This window comes from Setaria italica, chromosome VI (genome assembly GCF_000263155.2).
Source record: "Setaria italica strain Yugu1 chromosome VI, Setaria_italica_v2.0, whole genome shotgun sequence".
Classification (NCBI taxonomy): domain Eukaryota; kingdom Viridiplantae; phylum Streptophyta; class Magnoliopsida; order Poales; family Poaceae; genus Setaria; species Setaria italica.
Window position 1 is genome coordinate 6,613,420 of NC_028455.1, and position 19,718 is coordinate 6,633,137.

Below are 19,718 nucleotides of genomic sequence, written 5' to 3' on the forward strand. Positions count from 1 at the left end.
GTGACAAAATTTACATGGTCCTGAGTCATGATGAGAGAAATAAAAAGAGCAAAAAAATGAAGTGAATTTCTCTCCCGACAAAGGAACAAGTGCATTCTCATATTGGGCCGTTAGAGTGAAGCTGAAGTTTGGGCCAAAACCATGGGCCGGGCCGCAAACGAGAGGGGAGGTCAGCGCTCAGCGGCGGCAACCTGCCCAGCACCACCCCACCACGGCTGCACGGCAGCAGCAGTCGCAGTCCAAGGCAGCACTGAACGGTGGCGGGGGAAAATAGGGTGGAGGAGGAGGAGAAAGGCGGCTGCTTTCGGTGTCCCCGAACCACCCCTCGCCCCCACTGGCGGCGGCACTGGCAGCGGCAAGCGAGAAAAGGTAGAGCATGATTCGCCACCGCACCATCTTCTTTCCCCTTTCCGCTTGTATTTTTGGGCAGGGATTCCTCGCCTCGCCGTTTCGGTACCCGCTTCTTGCTCTGCGGATTGGGAGACGGATGGAGCTCCAACCTTTGTGGTGATTGATTTTTTTTTGTGGCTTGTCTCGTCGCATCCCCATGGTTTGAGCATAAGTTAGCTTGCTTCAGACGGCCTCCTTAATCTAAGGGGGTGGGTAGCTTGGTTAGGCTTTGATTTACTCTTTTTTGCTGCTTGTCTTGTTTAACCAATTCGAGTAGTAATTTAGTTAGAGCTTGATTGTTTCCTCTTTGTCGTTTGGACTATCTCGGTCCATGCCCCTGTCATGGTTAGCAATTAGCATTACCCAGATGTTCTGTCTCTTTGGGTTCCCATGCCATTAATTGCCGAGCATTGGAGGTAGAAGTAGTAGTTGATACAGGAAATTTGTGAGCTTTTGGTCTTCTTGTTAAGGTAGGGTTTCGCTCACAGAATATTGTCAGAAGCTTCGGGGTGGTGTGGTTACTACCACACGTCATGTTTGATGTGGTTCATTAATAGTACATGTGAGGCTGCAGCTGAGCTATAAAAGTTAAGATGAATTTTCTGAGGGAAATAGGGGGTGTTTGCATCCTGGAGCTAAAGTTTATTCCATGTCATATCGAATATTCGGAGGCTAATTAGGAGGACTAAATATGAGTTAATTATAAAACTAATTACACAGATCGAGGCTAAACGGCGAGACAAATCTATTAAGTCTAATTAATCCATCATTAGCAAATGGTTACTGTAGCAGCACATTGTCAAATCATAGACTAATTAGGTTTAATAGATTCGTCTCGCCATTTAGCCTCCATCTGTGCAATGGGTTTTGTAAATAGTCTATGTTTAATACTCGTAATTAGTATCTAAACATTCGATGTGACAGGGACTAAAGTTTAGACCGGGGATCCAAACACCCCCATAGTATCCTGCTCTGGTTATAATTCATGAGTTTAACATTCCTTTTTTGTGTGTCTTTCCGTTTCTGCAGCTGTGTCGATCGACTCACAGTGAGATAGAAATGGCAGAGAGCTTGGATGTAGCGCCTGATGATGCCAATGGAAGTGCTGCAGTTCAGATTGAACCTTCCCATGAAGACGTCTTGTGCCATGACCTTGACAGTATGGCTTCTTTGTATGATGAAGTCATTGCCGGGCTTAACATTTCAAAGTTTATGACTGACACAGTCATGATGGGGATTTTAGCTGATGTGCAGCAAGAAGCAGCTCGGCAGATTGCTTCCAAGGATGCAGATATAGCATCACTGAACCAAAAGGTTCAGCAGCTCGAAAATAGCAGCTTAATTTTACATGAGGGCCGGGATAAAAGATATGATGAATTTTATTATCTTCGCGAGCAGCTTGATACCATTTCAAAGTCACTATTGAGTTCTGAATGGGGTTTCTTGGGATCACAGCTTAACTCTGAAGGTTCAGAAGATGCGAGCAAGCAGAGGAACAAGGAAAAATTTAGAAATGGTGTAGCAAAGAAAATATGTTCTGAAGAAGAGGTTTTTGCTGATCCAAAACTGCTGAAGCACATGGATAATGATGCTTTGATAGCCTATTTTAATAAATCGATGAATGAGATGAAAAGGCAGCATGATACAGTTGTGCATGGGCAGACAGAAGAGATATTCAAACTAAAGCGCGACCTCCTGAAAAAAGAAGGACCTAATCCTTGGCATTTACGAAACAACAAAGAACTTGAGCACATGAGGAAGAAAATAGGGGAAGTCCTCTCAAAGTTGGATGTGCTTCTCTTAGAGAATAAAAGAACCTTTGTTCGCAGCAAGATAGATGCCTTCCCTGGTCAACATGACAAGAACAATGTAGTAGATTCCGATGTCATGCAGCTACAAGGTGGTGCAACTAATAACGAAGAACCTTGGTCTATTCCAACTCAGGCTCCGCATGTAGAGACAAATCATAAAAAGCATATTATAAGGCTTGAATCTGACATTGAAGATGCCAGCACTGCAGCCACCATAAGAGAAGAGGTAGAAAAGATTGTCATGAAAGAGTTCTTTAGTGAAATGAAAATAAGATTGCATGGTTATGAGATGGAGCTTGATATGAAGCATGAAGTTTGCTCAGTAATTCAGAATGAGGCTGTTGCTCAAGCAATGTTTGATTCTTTGTTGTTGGAGAAAAAGGGTTGTGCTGAAGAGGAATCTAAACAGAAGCAAAAGATTGAGAACTTGAAGCGAATTGTGGATTCTTTTACTGAAGTAGTCAGGAAAAAGGAGGAATTTGTGTCACAGATTGGATTGAGGGCAATGGAGGCTCGTGTGGGCTCTCTGTGCCATGAAATTGATTTGCTAAGAGAAAAAGTGGGAAAGCAAGATTCCTACATATCTGAAAAAAACAAGGAGTTTGATAATATTATGGGCAGGTTGGAGCAAGCTCAGCAGCATGTTCAGAATGATGATGCTATTTTGAGTGAGTTGAATGATAGATTCAGAACCGTTTCAGCCTCCCTAAAGGAGTTGGAGAAACAAAACCAAGTTCTGCATACTATCATTGAAGAAAAAGAGAAGGGATTGACATCTGCTGTTTCCAAAGACAAGGAATTGAATGAATTCATGGAAAGTGTTGTTAAATCTGTGAGAGGTTTTGAAAAATTCATGTCAGATCAACTAACTGTTATTGCAAATAAAGTCCAGCACAATGAATCAAGGTGCCTGTTTTTTCATTCACCCTGAACTTATTCATTCTAGGCAAATGGCTGGTTATAGGATTAAAAGTTTTGTCTTTATCTCTATTTGGTCTTAATATTACCTCTGCAGTTGTTGATCCTTGTTACCTATTTATAGAATGTTCTGTGAATAATGAGTATAGTATGCTTTTCTTCACAGGTTCTGTGTATTAAAAGAACAATGTAAACACCTTGTAAAAGAAGGCAATCTTTTAAGGAAGAAGGCACTGCGATACAAAGAGATATCTGAGACAAGAGGCTCTAATCTTCAGAAAGCTGAGCTCGAGGTAATTTATTTGTGAAACCTAGCTAAGTAGCTAGTAGTGATTTAGCTTCATTTTTCAAAGCTTAACCTGCAAACCATGACAAGGTCATAACCTACGATGAGGGTAAAAGTGATGTAATATGGTTCAGTTTCGCATTTAGCTAAGGCAAGGGATCAAGGATTGAAACACAATAACAAAATTAATTAATTTTATTTGGTGTGCAGGTCGATTTACTTGGTGATGAGGTTGAGGCCTTAACAGATCTTCTTGCAAAAGTTTACATTGCACTCGACCACTATTCTCCAGTCCTGCAACACTATACTGGTGTAAGTTTCATTTTTGTGTTGTAGCATACAGTACTTTCGAGTTTTGACATGATTTCTTTGTTTTCTGCTTCTGTTTCTCCCACAAGTGTTCTACCTAAAATAATCTTGGGCATGAACTGCTTCATTGTGCTCATATTTCTATTTATAAACTGATGTCCATTGATATCTATAGGTTCACGCTTTAGTTGCAAGAAGGATGTTGTCAGTGAAGTACATTTTCCTCATTATCCTGCTAAAATATATAGATTATTGTAGCCCATATCATGTTCTCAAAATTTTCAGTGCAAAAATATGAAGTCACAGATTTTAACAGAAATTTCAATTACCTGAAATTTTAAAAAATTGTACGCACCCAATTTGCATCATGTATCCTTACGAGTTAGTCTTTCTGTTCCTTATTAACTGCACTATCACTTTCTTGTAGGTTATGGAGACCTTGACCATGATTAAGAAACATATTAGCATGGCAAATTGAAATGCTTCTACCTGTTAACACCAGGTAGTCAATGTTAACTATAACCGTGGCATTGTTGGCTTGACATCGTACTTCCAGCAGTTTGAGATAACCTTTGTAGAAGGTTGATAGCTTTTCCAACTCAAGGACTAGGTGATGCAGAGTGGCTTGCTCCGTTTTGTAGGCTAGTCTTGGTAGCCTTTTACCACTTTGTAAATGATCCAACCTTAGCTGTTAGTTGTGTTTGGCTTTTGGTTGTCACCCGTTATGCTCGGTTGCTAAGGTGAACTCTTGTAACAGTGACCTACTTGAATGAGCAAGAGTTGTAATGGATTGATGTTCCTCTTCCTCTTCCTGGTAACCTGATGTATGGCGTTCCCTTTTTTCTTTTTGCTCAGTGGCTGAAGAGTGAAGATGCATGTCGTTCACGTGTTAGTTTGACGGTCTGATAGTAACCTGATGAGAAATTTGAGTTGAAAGACATTGTTTGGATTTTGCTCTGTTTTTGGAACTTTGCGATGTTATAAATGTTGTTGTGAAACTGTAATGCAGGTAGAATTTCAGAAAAGTTCAGACCTGGCAGTTGTCAAACACTATACTTGTGGATTGTAATGAAGGCTATTTTGAGTTCATGTAATTCAATGCAAATTCGCACAGAACCCGTCCCTCTTGACATAATCATAAAGAGATAACAAATGGTAGGAATCCATCACAAGTTCAACATATCAACTAAGTGTGGAGGCCAAGTATCGTACATTTGAAAGATCAGTTATCCATGATTTTTTCCCCTCTAAACTCAAACAGCACACATACAAAGATAACCAAGAGTTAGGATCAAAGGTCTACTTTTACAACTTTTTTTTGACACTCTACCTACTTACATCAGAAATGTGTTCATCCCCGCTTTATGTTTGCATCAATCCAATATTTATTATTTACACAACAGCAGCCATCATGCTGATAAATGTGTATTTGGGACCAAATTTATCCTTAGGTTCGCCAACTTCTCAATGTACAATTCACATCCTCCCACATGGGGAATCAACTTCCATTCTCCAGCTTCAATCCTTTGCGATGATGGCTCCAAGCAAGTAAGGCGGCACCAATTGCAGGTTCAACCTTAAATTTCATTACAAAATTGTTAGCTTTGTCAAACAAAGTTTCTGAATTGGGAAAAATTTCAAGTAGACTGGATGCCTACTCCAACTTTCTTGGGAGTAAATGTTTTGTTATCTGGTGGTGCTTTTCAAATTGATAAACTATTTACTTTCGTGGTGGAGAAATTTATGCACATTTAATCCAACTATATCAGCTACAGATGCCATGTATCATCTCAAATTGCTGAGAAAAAAAATTATCATTCCTGAGAATGGCTATATCTTTCCTTTGAATCCCTGGAATGCTAAAGTTAAAAAAATACTAAAACCTCACCACTAATATCCCACCTTTTATTTTGAACGGGACTATGTGCCCAGAAGAGAGATAAAGTTTTGAACGAGGTGTAGTAGCGAATATACTAACCTCAGGCCAAATAGGATCGGTGCCTGGGAAGACCTTGGAAATGCATTTTATGACCTCACCACTAATATCCCACCTTTTATTTCCTTCAAGGACCCCTCCAACCAAAACAAGAGGGAATTTGTCATTTTCATCTGCCAGATTAAAAAAACACATTCAGGTATACGGAGTATGCTTTCCTACTGTGAGTCCCAACACTCTAGTAGCATGGTTAGCAACTTAACAATTTAGAGATCTAGCAACATGCATGCCATGTCCCTGGCCCATAAACCTTATTCAGAATGTAACATCAGCTTGTGTCATGCACCACATCTGGAAATGGGAACAGAATCTAAGCCGAATTCTTAATACTCTCCAAGTCTCAGCTCCAAAAAGTAGTGTACAATACCTTTGGACCATAAAAAGAACCCTACAAGAGCATCTTAAGTCTTCTGCTCACTTATAACAGCAAACTACATCACTTGATAAATGCTCATTTACAACGCAATAACTAAAGAGCGTTTTGCAGGGAAAATACCAGTTCAGTCTTTGCTTAATTAATAAGACATAATGACATCCATTTGTATGGATGTTACTTGATGTCTCAACACCAGAGAAATAATATCTACACTTACGATGCAATTACTCCATTAGAATAATCAAAATAGAGCTGGTGGACAAAATTAAAACCAAGTGATGTTCCATGATCAACATAAACATTACCTTCACCACACAATCTAAGACGCCGAACAACAGCTATAACAGTATCAGCTAACTCTTGCACTGAATCATGCAAAATTTTGTTAGCTACTTCATCACCATCTTCAGCAGAAGATACCACTACAGGTACAAGTGCTGCGATACGAGCCCAAGACGGATCTGCATATGTCCACCTGAGCAAGATACAGTGAGAATCAAGAATAAGATTCCACATTCTTTTTTCTCGAACGTATAAGATTCCACATATTGGTTGTTCATCAAACTTCTAGAAGCTCCAGATATTACAAAGTTATGAAATACTACACTACTGATCTTTCTAGGAGCGTAAAACTATGAATACTGAATGCAAGGAGCTTAGTGCACCACTGTCAAATAAAGTTAAGGAAGTTAAGGATCAATGCCTAATGGCAAAGGCCTGGTGAAACAATGCAGGCCTGGTTAGCTTTATTTTAACTCTGATGAACCATATTATACCATAGAGTGGTCACATGAATACTGCATGCATTTTTTACACGAATGAACCATGCTATGCTATAACACTATTTTGTATCTTTTTCTCAACATATTAAGCTATCATTCTAGTTCCCAGGGAATATTACTGACCTGTAGACAAAGGATGCATTACCGTGAGATAACTTACCCAATGATTTCATCTGGTGACGAAAGTTCAAGCTTCTCAAGGATTTCTCCTGTAAGACTAGTTTGTGGTCCACGACCATCATGTGCTTTTATTACTGCTGTCAGGGCCTGTGCAGCAATGCCATATCCACTGCATTAATGTACACATATAGTCACCTACAATTTCCTTTGTCACAAGCAAGTGGTATTGGAATCACACAAATTTGTGACACAATAATAGGTTTCACAAGCACAGAAATAAATCACTTTAAGTACAACAGTCAAATAGCGAACAATTCGAGGACCCAGCAATTCTTGTGGGAGGCAGGAGCTGCAACACTTGAGTCAAATGGACTGCAAGAAGGAGAACCGTGCAAACTATCTGGCCAACTATTCACTCATGGTCTCTCCCTAACACCTCAGAATCACTCACACTGAATCCAAATTCCCGATCAGGCCTCCTTAACCGGAGCAACTAGTGTCATCATTCTTCCCAATTCACAGTTCAGCAACGACCACATATAAACAGTCTTTCTGCCATATGCTAGGGACTAAAAGGTATATAGCTGTATAATCTCTACTGGGTGTGTGACCAACAATTGATGCTCGTCCCCTACACTTATATAAACTTTTGAGGAAAGAGCACATGGCACTGAAAGTGCTTATATATATATATTCTAAAATCCAAATCATAAATGAAGAATGATGTTCGAACAATCCAACTTCAAAGTTCAAACAAGGCATTTGTCTTGAGGATCGTTTAATGTACCCTGTTCATGTAAATAATATAACTCACCTACCCCAGTCGCCCAAAACAGGCCCGGCGCCAGCTGCTCTTGCCACTTTTCCATCTTCTGTGACCCCATAAGCAATGCATCCAGTGCCCGCAATCAACACGCAGCCATGCAGCCTTCCCATTGTCCCACTAGACAGAGCTGCCACAGCATCATTTTCCACGTAAAATTTGGTATTGCCTGGGAACAGATCCCTGGAGAAGAGACAAGGTTCATTTAGCAGTAAAACTGTAAAAGAGAAGAAATTAGAGGGGTTCCTTCTTTGGTTGATAACATTTTGGGTGAATGCAAATGAACACAAAATGATGACTTCCTATCTATTAGTTGTCAGCTTGCTGTGAGTTGTAATGATACACACAAAAACAGCACCACTCACTCTAACTATCCATGGTGTCACAAATGTACAAAAGAATTAGCTCGGTCATTTGAGCATCAACTACGTGTTTGGAGATATCAGCATGGGTTTGAAGCTTGGAAGATATCAAATGAAATCAAGTAGTTGATATGTACGAAAACAATGTAACAAGTTACATTTTAGGGGAAATGAATTTTAATCAATATAGAGTAACTATACCGGATCCATTCCAGCATCCTCTGCTGATCTGATGGGTGGTTAACTCCAGATACAGCTAAACAAACTGCACGGACAGCTGAACGATCTGTGTTGGCCATTGCGAGAGCCTGTGTCATGACCTGCTCTAGAGTTTCCAACGCAGCGCTTTCTGATAAATAGAGACATAGAGGTCAGTACATATTTGAGCAACAAATTCTGACATATACACATACATGGCAAGAAAAAAAATGATTTCATATCATCGGAAAAACATTCCCATGCTCCAATTATATACTGTGTTACGACTTACAGAAACATATATGATCTGCATAAGAACTATAGATTCTGGTTAAACATTGGGTGCAGTATTCCTTTAGCAATACAGAGGAAGTGCAAGACACAGTAATGTGTTTCCATCGGTAAAATTACAAGATTACTCTATAGTCACCAAGCTTAGCACAAGTAATGGTATTATCTGTTCAGCAACTTCATAAAATGATTAACGTGTAGGAAACCAAAGAATTCACAGCAAACAAGATGGGGCAGGATAATTTGATAATATTCGAGCAAAAGCTTAAAACAAAATAAGGAGCATGCACAATCGGTGTTACGCAAGCAAATTCATCTATTTCCCTGAAACTCTCCCCTAATTGCCAAGATCCAATGCTTCCCGTACGCCTCAAGACACCCGCACGCTAGATATGACCAATCAACCGCGACCGCGCGGCACTTCACGGACACGAAATCCCCCAAAACCGACACGAAGACCCGTCGCCAATTTCCCAAGATCCATTTTTTCCCCACGAGGCACGCGCCAGCCACGCTCTGACCGGGGAGATCCTCGGGCGATTACCTCCGACGGAGTTGCGGTTGGAGCAGCCGGCGACGGCGCGGGCGACCACGGGGACGGCGGCGGGGGACTCCGGCGTCGGCATTGCTGCCGGCAGGCAGACGCAGACGGTGTTGGTGGTGCCGCCGTCCACGCCCAGGATGACGCCGTCCTCCGCCGGCGAGTCGCCGTTCTCGTAGCCGCCCATCTCGCGCTTGGCTCTCGGCCCCCCTTCCTAGCTTCTCGGGCGGCGAGGTAGACGGGGAGAGGGAGTCAAACTCTGACGAAGATTTTTTTTTCCCGGGATTAGGAGAAGGATTCGTTTTGTAGCGTGTGCAGTGTGCTTGAGAGTTGAGAGCAATGTTTTTTCTTTATAAACTCATGTATGTTCATTCACTAAGAACATCCCCTGTTAGCGAAAGTAATCTTTGTTGGAGTTGAGAGCATCGTTAGGGCCAGGATCCGGTGCAGAGAGGAGAGAACCAGCACCGTTTTTTTTTTCCAGATTGGCCCAAGTACTCAATCTAGTGCAATAACTTGTCAGGTGTGTGCAAATTGCTGTGCAAATTGGTCAAACAACTTGTAAAATAAAAAATAATTAATTCAGTACAATAATTTGATAGGTGTGTGCATATTGGTTCAACAACTTATAAAATACTAAATTAGTACAATAACTTAAAAAATAGGTGTACTTGTAGTCCAAACTTTACAACAACAACGTGTTAAACAAAGTAGATGACTCAACTGTGTTTATTAGTTAAAATTGAATCAAATTTTACAATTACACCATTAGTATTAGCGAGAGACTAAAGTATATAAGAGAGATCCTATAACCTTAGGTTTCTTCTACACCTTTGCTCATGTATTCAACAATTGTAGAGAAGTATGCCTGTTTCTTAGCTCATTTTTTCTTTCTAAACAAGTACGAGGCTTTAAAAATATTTATGCTAAACTTCTAAAAGGTATTAATTGTTAGTACTTATTAACATATTGGATATTTTAGTTGAACAAAAATGCATATAATCAAACATCGAATCAATATTGAATATGAAATTAAATATTCCTAATTAAAATTTAATCTTTGTATAAAAAAATAGTTAATACAAAGACATGATAATAATTTCTCAGGTTCAGTCCTGGCCGATTATGTTACCATCATGACACGAATATCAATTGTCACATAATGCTCAATAACTTACGCGAATATACTCTAGTCCGGTATTAGAAAATATGTTGTTTGTGATAATATTTGGACTGCAGATGCACCAATTTATGCACTAAGTTAAGCATTTTACAAGTTTTTGGATCAGTTTGCACCCACCTATCAAGTTATTGTACTAGATTGAGCATTTTACAAGTTATTGGACCAATCCGCACCCTATCAATTATTTACTAAATTGAGTATTTTATAGGTTATTGGACTAATCTACACCCACCTAACAAGTTCTTATACGGTGGGTACAATTTACTCTTTTTTTGGAAATAGTTCCGACTCCTGAGACTGCACACAGCTAGAATCAGCACTGTACTGCACACAGCTAGAATCAACACTGTTTGGTACTGTGTAACATTGTAGTACATTGTTCATCGTGATTACATTCATTACGTAGTGTGTAATTGAGACCGTTCGTCTGGAAATATCAATGGGCGAGATTGCGTACCTTGATCTCCGTCTAGTCTCTCCTTTTCCTCACTCTCATAAAACTTAAAACACACTACGCTAGAAAAACTTTATACTGGCGGCTAGAAGAGGTCTATGTTGGTGGGTACCGCACCTGCCAGCAACCTTGATCTAGCACAAATGGCCATTTATGCTGGCAGGTCTCTCAAGCCACCCGCCAGTACCGATACTATCTGCGCTGACGGATGGTTAAGAAGCCTGTCAGCAAAGATAATTTTGAGGAAAAAAAAGGCTAGTTGTAGCCGCTCGTGCCGCTGTATTCGTAGCCACGCTGCAGCTCACGTTGCCGTATTCTATGCCGAGAATGAGCATTCAAGAAACAGGCATCCTCGAAGGAAATCAACGCTTGCACAATCCCAAGAAAATTAACACTTGCAATATCCCAAGCCAATCAACACTTTCGCCACACAAATTCATCCACATGTCAAATTTAGTTACACATTCCAAACAAATCAGCAATTCTGGGATCGAGGTGAGAAGGATGGAGACACAAATAGCCAATCCAAGCTGCTAGTCATCCGCCCGCATGGTCCGTTGCTTGCCGACACTCCTCCACCCGCCTTCACCGCACCTCCTCCGCCTGTGCCGTCTGTAGCTGCACCGGTCGTAGCTCGTGCAAGCCCCCCACCGCCCGAGCTGCACTGGACCTGCACCCACCGGTCGCCGTTGCTACCGCCTGGGCACGCCGTCCTCAGCACTCGCGGGCCTAGCCGCGCTAGCCCCGCGCCCACCAGTCGTCGTTGCCACACCCCGGCGCATCAGACCATCACTCGCAGGCCCGGCTGCGCTAGCCACTGCTCCCGTCGATGCCCGCCGGTCGGCCGTACCGGCCTTAGTGCCCATGAGCCCGCCGCCTGGGTGCACTGGCCGCTGCTCCTACACCTGCGCCTGCTAGCCCGCTGCGCTTGCGCCCACCAGCACCTACCGACCACCTTTCCTGCGGCTCCTGCAGAGATAAGGAAGAGATGTGAGGATGAGAGAGGAGCAGCAGAAGAGATAGAAATGAGCAAACAGATAAGGGAGAGAGAGTAGATAAGAGAGAGGCACGGAGCTGCTCAAACGCGTGCCATTTTTTTCACTGCTGTAACAACTTTACCTTAATTAGGTGTTGTTAAACTTAAGAAAGTCATTAGTCACTAAGTAGAGGAAGTGAAATGTCCAAATTGCCCCTAAAAAGCTCTTTTTGGAGTTAAATAGGAAACTTGAGTTTTTATATACAAACTTGAAATTTTGTCCAAATAGAAGTTGTAAAACTTTTAATTTCAAACAAATTTTGTTAATAGCACTTTGGCTGATTTGGAGTGAAAGAAGGTCAAAAACAAGAATCAAATCAGGAGTACATCAAAATCCTGCAAATGACCGAAGTCCTGGAATTCATATGTTTCCTCAACTTTGCAACCTGCTATCTCACAATTCTATATCCAAACTTGAGTCAGACCCCTAATAGAAGTTGTAGTCCTATGAGTGTGTTACAACTTTGTTATACTGACTCAAGTCTAATTCACAACCAAACCTGTTCAAAAGCTTGGTCAAAGTCACTCAAAACAGTCAAACCAGCGCAAATGCATTTTTGCACTAAGTCTGGAAGAACGTCCAGAGCGCGCATCTTGGCAAGCCCGTTCCTCCTAAAAGTTGAACTGAACTCGAGAAAAGTCTCTAATAAAAGTTGAATTCCTAAGATCAAAGAACAATTCCTTCAATAACACCCTTGCCTATTTCAAATCCCAAACCCCTCAAAAGTTGCATCGAAACCGGCCAAAATTCCTGAAAATCAGACAAATTGCTGAAACACCTAAGTCCGAGAGGAGCGCGTTCCCACCGACTTTGGAGCCTCGTAACTTTAGATCCATTTCATTTTTGAGCAAACTCTTTTTGTAAAATTTTAAGCTGGACATTAGGGCTACATGTTTTACTTTTGGAGTTTCACGAGTTCTTTTGAAAATGTTTTAGCAGAAGGCCCCAAACCTGGCCCTTTTGGCCTGCCCCGAGGCACACCCTGCTCCAGCGCGCGCCCAGAACGTGCCCGCATGTTTGCTCGTGCGCCGCCCGCCGCGTGGCCTTCTCACCGGTGGCTCGCCACCGGCTAACCCCCTGGTTCGACTCGACAGGATGATGAGCCCCAGCTACCCAATCAAGCGGCGCGCCTATCTCTTCCCGTCCCCGTGATCTCCTTTGCCCAATGCCGCGGCAAGCTCCGCCCCTCCGCTTGCGCCATGCCGCCGCCGCCCATTGGCTCTGCGCCTCCGCCCAATGCGCCACCACGATAGTGAGTCGACGGCGCCCGACTCGCCAATCCCTCCACCCGGCAAAGCCGTTACTCCGCGCCCCAAATCGCCCGCGTCCAGTGAGCTGAAGATCCTATCTCGGAGCTTCCGCGCCCGTCGCCAATGGCGTCCGCCCCAATCCCCGCACACCAGCCACACCACCAGCGCCCCTCCGGTCTTATCCACCCACGCCCTGAGCCTCGCCTCACTGCCCTCCTCCCTCCCGGCGCTACAAATAGCACCAATGCGCCACCCGAAGCTCCCCGCACCCCCCCTCCGCTCAGCACCATCACTCGCCACCACCCCTAATCGCCTCCGCACCACCCTGCGAAGCTCTTCGCACCGCCCGTTGCCCGCCAGGAAGTCCGCCGGTACTGGAACACCGGAGCTCCCCGCTGTCGCACCCGCCTTTCATCCCCACAGCCGTTCGCCATCATTTCGCCTTCGCCGCAGCCTGAGACCTGCCCCAAACCCCTCATGGTGAGCACACTCCGCACCCCCGACCCCTTGTTCCCGCAAGTTCGGCCCTAGATCACCGGGATTTTATCCGCCCGCCGCTGTGGACGCCATAGGGACCACATTGCAGCGGTTGCATTTTATCTAGGAGCCTTAGCACAAAAACCAAGGACCCCTGCGCAATTAAACCATAGACGTAAGGGTTAGATTGTAAGTTTGTTTCGGTTAATTGTTTTAAATTGGTAGAAAATAGATTAAACTTTGTAAATGCACCATAAATCGTAGAAAACTTAGAAAAATGCCAAATAAATTTTGTTGGGCTCAGTGAACTGTCTAGTTTCATATAAAAAATGATCTTGCACATGTTATTATTAGAAATATTGTTTTATGTTTTATTTGTTGTCTAGGCCATTTAAATCATAGTAAATCGAAGAAAAATGATAAAAAGGTAAATCCAACTCTTAGGTGTATGTTTCACGGAGTAGGAACTTAGAAAAATGGTTAGGAGTCTAGCATAGACTTTTAAGTCACTGTTTTAGTTTATTAATTGAAATCTGCAGGTAGACCTTTCTTTTTGCATAGGTTTTAATGCAGAGACAATAAAAATGTGAAACTAATTGGAATAGGTCGGTGGTGAAGTGTAGTTTGTAGGAAAAATTTAGAACCTGGTCAAAAACAGAAAGAAACCCACTTTTCCTTTTAGAGAAGAAGAAATAGGATTAATATATGGGAAATAGTTGTCCTTCACTAAAAATCATGAAAAATTCACCAATGTCTCTATAACATGCCTTCAACCGACTGTTAAAGTTTCACCCTCTGAATCACTGTAGGTTTTGAGATAAAAATGGTTAAGTACATGCTACCCTTGGATAATAAAATAATTTTTGTACTAATCCAATGGATCCCAAATTTTTACAGTAACTCATTGATGACATGAGTGAGGTACTGCTAATTTCTCAATTTCATACGTTACTGTTTAATTGTGGAAACAAATTTTGGATGAGGAATCAGTTTAAATGAATAAAGAAAATGTTAAGTCCTTGTAAGCTTAATTGGTAATTTTTGGAAGAGGTATGTAGAAACATTCAGAAATAAATGACCTTCCAAATGAACCCCAAACAATCCTAAAAGCGACCCCCACCTTCCTTGTGAAGTTCTAAGTTGTAAGAATCTTAAATATGTACACAATCACCATCAAAGTCAGCCCCGAGTTTTAAACCACAACACACCTTACTTCATGAAGATAATGAAAGTTTAGAATCTTGTTTAGGTGAATGTAGTCGAAATGCAACTTTCACTTCAACAATAAGTCATGTCTTGCATCCTTCATACGAAAGCATAGAAATTTGAACTTTCTGCATACACATGTCGTGTAGAAGCTAATATCGCCGACGGAACCTACGAGCTCCATCCTACGCCGGAAGAGAAACCCACTGCAGAGTTACATCATGTGGAAGCTGAGCCAGATCAACACCCGAAGACCAATTAACTTTCTCTGAACCTGAAGGCAAGCCCCGGTGCATGTTTTCCTATTTTTAAATTATGCAATATGTTGATGCTTATGTTGTACATTTACGTTTATAGGAGTTGATTGAAACCTTAGATGCATGAACTTAGTACCTTTGATCTGAACACTAGTCGCTAAAGTTGAGTAGTTGTTGTGCTAAATAGGACTTGGTAAAAGTTGAGTGATTGCCTGTCACTCGCGAGCTATAGGAGTTGTTGGTTACTCATACTACAACTATAAGGATGACGGATGGGATCGGGAATGGTTCCAATATGGTGGTTTGCCCCGTCTGTCTAGATGAACTTGCTAAGGTCGAAACATGTCGGCGTTCGTGATCAAGTGTTTGAAAGTACTAATCTCATACCTAGTATGGGATGGGGAAGCCTAATACCTGATTGAACTGGGGCGTGGCTTATATTCCTGTTGTCCTTGGAACGTCGTTCCCATGGTGCATCATGTGGGTGCAAGTACGATCATAGTACGGCAGAGACTGGGACTGTGGAGCATTGCATGCCAAAGGAAGTTTGGACCTGACACGTGCCTAAGGGATCGATAGGGACGACTAACAAGTGAAGCGACCCTTCGTGGTGCACGGATATCGTGGGATTAGGTTCGCCATGCATGGTTAAGAAATTTAGATCGATTCGTCTGCCTCTCACAGTTTGGGACTGCTTGATCGCTATTCCGCACTGAGTAAAGATGGAATATGATGATGATATAAATCTTGATGCTTGTCCTTTAATTGTTTGAAAACTATGCTTGCTTAGTAAAAGTTGCTAATTTAGATTGGTTAATGAACTTAGAATTTGAGCTAAAATGTTGAAAGTAAGGACAAACTTTAGTCACGTTTGGCAAAACAAACCCACAGCCAAAAAGCCTTGCATGTCTAGGAGTTGGTGAAGTAGGTATCACTTGTCAGGTCAGTCTTGTTGCCTTGCTTGTGGCTATGTTTTCAGGTAGTGCTGATTTCGAGGAAATGGTTGCTAGTTTGACTTGGCCGACCCAACTCCCTCCGGGTTGGACGATCGTGTGGAAACCGTCCTTAGACAGTGTGGATCGTGGGAATTGATATCATGGTCGATGTCGCCATGGTATTGTGTATCATCGTGTAGCTTCCACTTGTTTTACTTCTTCGTTGTTTACAACCTTGCAAACTCTGTTTGAATTTCGAAAACTCTGATGTAATAAATTGTTGAACTATGTTAATATGATGAGAATGTTGTAATATCTGTGCCCACTCACCTTCGTGTGAGCAATACTTCTCGATCCTGAGTAAGTGGTTTATCGGATGAAATTCGACGAACAACCAAGTTGACTTGCTTAAAGTGTATAATCGCGTGTCAGGCGACTTAAGTGCATTTTAGTCAGGTTAATTTGGATGATTCCGCCACACTTGTGTGCTCTATGTTCGCGAAATGTTTTTGATTTTTTGCTGACGGGTGACATATGTGTATCATCACCCGCAAATACAAATCTATCTACATTTTTCTTTTTTACTTTTGATTATTTAATGCAAGTATATAACTTCAAAAATTGTTGGAACTTCTACGAAAGAATATATATATATATATATATATATATATATATATATATATATATATAGTCTCATGCATGTAAAAAAATATATCGACATGTATATGATAGTTTTGTTTGTTAAGTTAGTTCATAAGCTTGGTTTGACTTGAGTTATACGGAATGTTGTAAGTGAAGTATATATTTGTGAACAATGTATAGTCCAATTTTCTCATAACATGCTAAAATTTTTATGTCAAGGTTGTGGACTCACAAAATGGCTCCCTACCAATTTATATAATTTTCGGACCATATTTAGATATTATTAGAATTTTTTCCCACCAAAAGTTGTAATAGAAGTGATAAATACATTAACAAATATTTGAAATTTTCCATGTACTTTCATGATTTGAGCTAAAATGGAACATACTTTCTTATTGTCATTTTTCTGCAATTTTTTTATCTTATTTGTGAAAAATTTAGTTCAAATATCAATTAATTTCAATAAACATGGTTATAATTATTTAAATATTAGAAAATTACAAATCCCTGCTAAAAAATTTGAAACCCCTACACAAATGCATATACATAATCTAATACATGTTAAAAAGATATTGAGATATGTTCGATTAAGTTTTTGGCTAGTCAATGTAAATTGAAATACATTTATGCTGGCGGGTGCTTATGTCACCCGCTAACATAAATGCATTTGTAGTGATAGGTTTTAACGGGCTGGTAACTGAACTTTTCTGCTCGCGGGTGGCAATCATGTCTGTCAGCATCTAAAAATCAAGGTGCCAGCACAAATCATTTCAGACGTAGCGACGACTAACTAATCCGTGGCTAGCATGTGTAACAATCCCAATGGAAAAGGATTCTTAGTGTCTCTCGGTAGTCTTCTTTTCTTCGCAAAAGCTAGTAAAAGGCGACCAAACGCACTGCCGAATTTAGAGTGAAGCATCTACTTTTAGAGTTCTGTCGTAGATGCCAGCCTTTGCGTCGCATAGTTGCAACTTGGCAAACAATCGCTAATTAGGGACATGCTAACGAATAAGTTTATTTTTAGGTCCATAATAATTACTCTAATTATTGTCCCCACAGGACATCCACTCTCCTAAATATTTTCATTATCCGCTCTCACTGATATTTTTATTATTGTGCAGCTTCGCCTGTTGGGCCATCCTCAACCGCATATACCGGCCACTCAGTCTGCATGTGTGATATTTCAACAATGGAATCAAAGTTAATGCATTAATCTAGAAGCAACCAATTAAAGAGATTGGATTTTTATTGTCTATGAGTACGTGATTTATCACTTGTATAACATCCTCGACATGTCCAATCCTTATATTTCTTTCAATTGCAAGGTAAGAAGAATTTCGTATAAACTTGTAAACAATTAAGCATTATAATGGTATTTAGAGAAAAGAACTGAAGGTCTCTTCTATGCAGGAGCTTCGTATCACCTCGATGTAACGATCTTGATTTTAATAAAACTTCCCTTATCGGAAAAAAATTGCAGGAGCTTCATTGTAAGCAAATGAGAAGACTGCCTCTATGAGTAGGCATAACATCGAACTTTGCCACAGCAAGACTTAGGTAAAATGGCCTTGGAAGAAAAAAGTAACTGACAAAATTATCACAGAAGCAAAAACTTCTATGATTCCACAAGTATTAGGATACATTTTGACCAACCAGGATTTCAGCACGAATAGCCGCTCCCAATGATCTTTCTTTCTGAAATTTGCTATGCATTGACTTTTCAAGTGCCATATTTTGAATAATTTACCAGAGAACAATGAGCCTGCGTGAAAATCTGCTCCTCCACATCTGCGCGTGCCGATCTCTGAAGTCTGAATTGAATGCCTTGATCCCACACGGCCACAAGCGTTTTTCTTTTCAGAATCTTTATGGCACCAGCATTCAGTTTCTTCTCTGCATGCCGTATCTGCTCATGTTCCACTGCCTTCAGAAATCACAGCCTGCGTGTGACTTCCATTCTCTCACAGAGTCACAGTCTCTGTTCTTCTTCTCTCCTCCCTGGTGATGGCAAATAACACATACTGAACGTGCAGTCTGGTATGCAGGGTGTGCAGAACGCAGCTCTGGATTCAATGCATTCATGCCTCGAGCGTTTTTCAGCACCCTCATGCATGCTAGCACCTTTATTTTGTGATACCTTCTTTGCTCGTGTGTCGGCTCATGCACCGGTACAAGATGAAACTAGAAATGAAATGACTGGTGCACACTGCTCTTCGCAGGACAGTAAGTTTTTGTTTGAAGAGGTAAAATTAAAAAGGTGGTGAAAATAAACTGCTTGCTGCTAATTTTTTTACTATTTCAGAAAAATTGTTTCAAAACTAAAACTTTTATTTACCAATTGCCGTTTACCAAAAGCCCACGCCCTATAATGCAAAATGAGATCAACCAAGTCGCCATTCTTGATTCTTTTTTAAGGAAAAAATCATTATTGCTTCAACATATGGATATGGGCTGCTCCTGAAACCATTGGTTTCACCGACGATGATTCCAGGCTTTCCGCATGAATTCGGCCCCGGAAACGCTACGATGTAATCGATTTTTTCACAAGGGTAGTGAATTGTTATAGGTATGCTTAGAAAAAAAAAAATCAACTTTTCACACATCTCATGTGTGGAAGAATTTTTTTACCAGAGAGTGATGGGTATGTCTACCTATCCTGCTCCCTGGCAAATAACACAACACTGAATGCGTATTGCAGTGTGCAGAAAACAACTATGAACTGAGTTGAATGCGTTCACGCCACAGGTGTTTCTCAGAATCTTCGTGCCGTACCCGCACTAGTGCTTCTTCTCTCTGCAATCCGCATGGTTGGGTGTTCAATGCGTTCATGCCTCCAGCGTTTTTCAGAATGCGACACTGGATGTTCAGTGCACAACTCTGAAACCTTCATCGTGCCTCATGTGTCACGATTTTTTTTATGGTACCCATGTGTCATGGTTGTTTTTATATTTTTCTACAAACTCCGTAAAAGTTAAACATATTTGATTTAAGACAAATTAAATGTGACATGTAAAAAAAAGAGTGCACGTGGTTACCATAAATTTAATTACTTTATTTTTTAACAAAAATATTTT

General features: G+C 41.2%; 2 protein-coding genes across 4 annotated transcripts; one reads left to right on the plus strand and one right to left on the minus strand.

Annotated features, from left to right (window-relative positions):
- The first annotated feature begins 52 nt into the window (after positions 1–52).
- Positions 53–4,699, plus strand: LOC101754379 (WPP domain-associated protein). 3 transcript variants are annotated; one of them, XM_004972880.3, is made up of 5 exons: positions 53–369; positions 1,420–3,107; positions 3,286–3,412; positions 3,616–3,717; positions 4,142–4,666. In XM_004972880.3, the coding sequence occupies exons 1-5, from the start codon at positions 142–144 to the stop codon at positions 4,190–4,192; spliced, it is 2,196 nt and encodes a 731-aa protein (XP_004972937.1). In that variant the 5' UTR covers positions 53–141; the 3' UTR covers positions 4,193–4,666. The 3 variants fall into 3 exon arrangements, with proteins under 3 accessions (XP_004972937.1, XP_012702485.1, XP_022683240.1); XM_012847031.2 differs by lacking the exon at positions 53–369 and adding an exon at positions 411–507 and having other exon boundaries at positions 4,142–4,699; XM_022827505.1 differs by lacking the exon at positions 53–369 and adding an exon at positions 423–563 and having other exon boundaries at positions 4,142–4,699.
- A 168-nt stretch (positions 4,700–4,867) lies between these two features.
- LOC101753715 (N-acetyl-D-glucosamine kinase) lies at positions 4,868–9,518 on the minus strand. Its single transcript, XM_004972878.4, has 7 exons — positions 9,207–9,518; positions 8,375–8,522; positions 7,803–7,994; positions 7,029–7,157; positions 6,392–6,561; positions 5,693–5,823; positions 4,868–5,290 (listed from the first exon to the last, which is right to left on the minus strand). Exons 1-7 carry the CDS (start codon positions 9,388–9,390, stop codon positions 5,213–5,215), a joined length of 1,032 nt encoding a protein of 343 aa, XP_004972935.1. The 5' UTR covers positions 9,391–9,518; the 3' UTR covers positions 4,868–5,212.
- Positions 9,519–19,718: the final 10,200 nt, after the last annotated feature.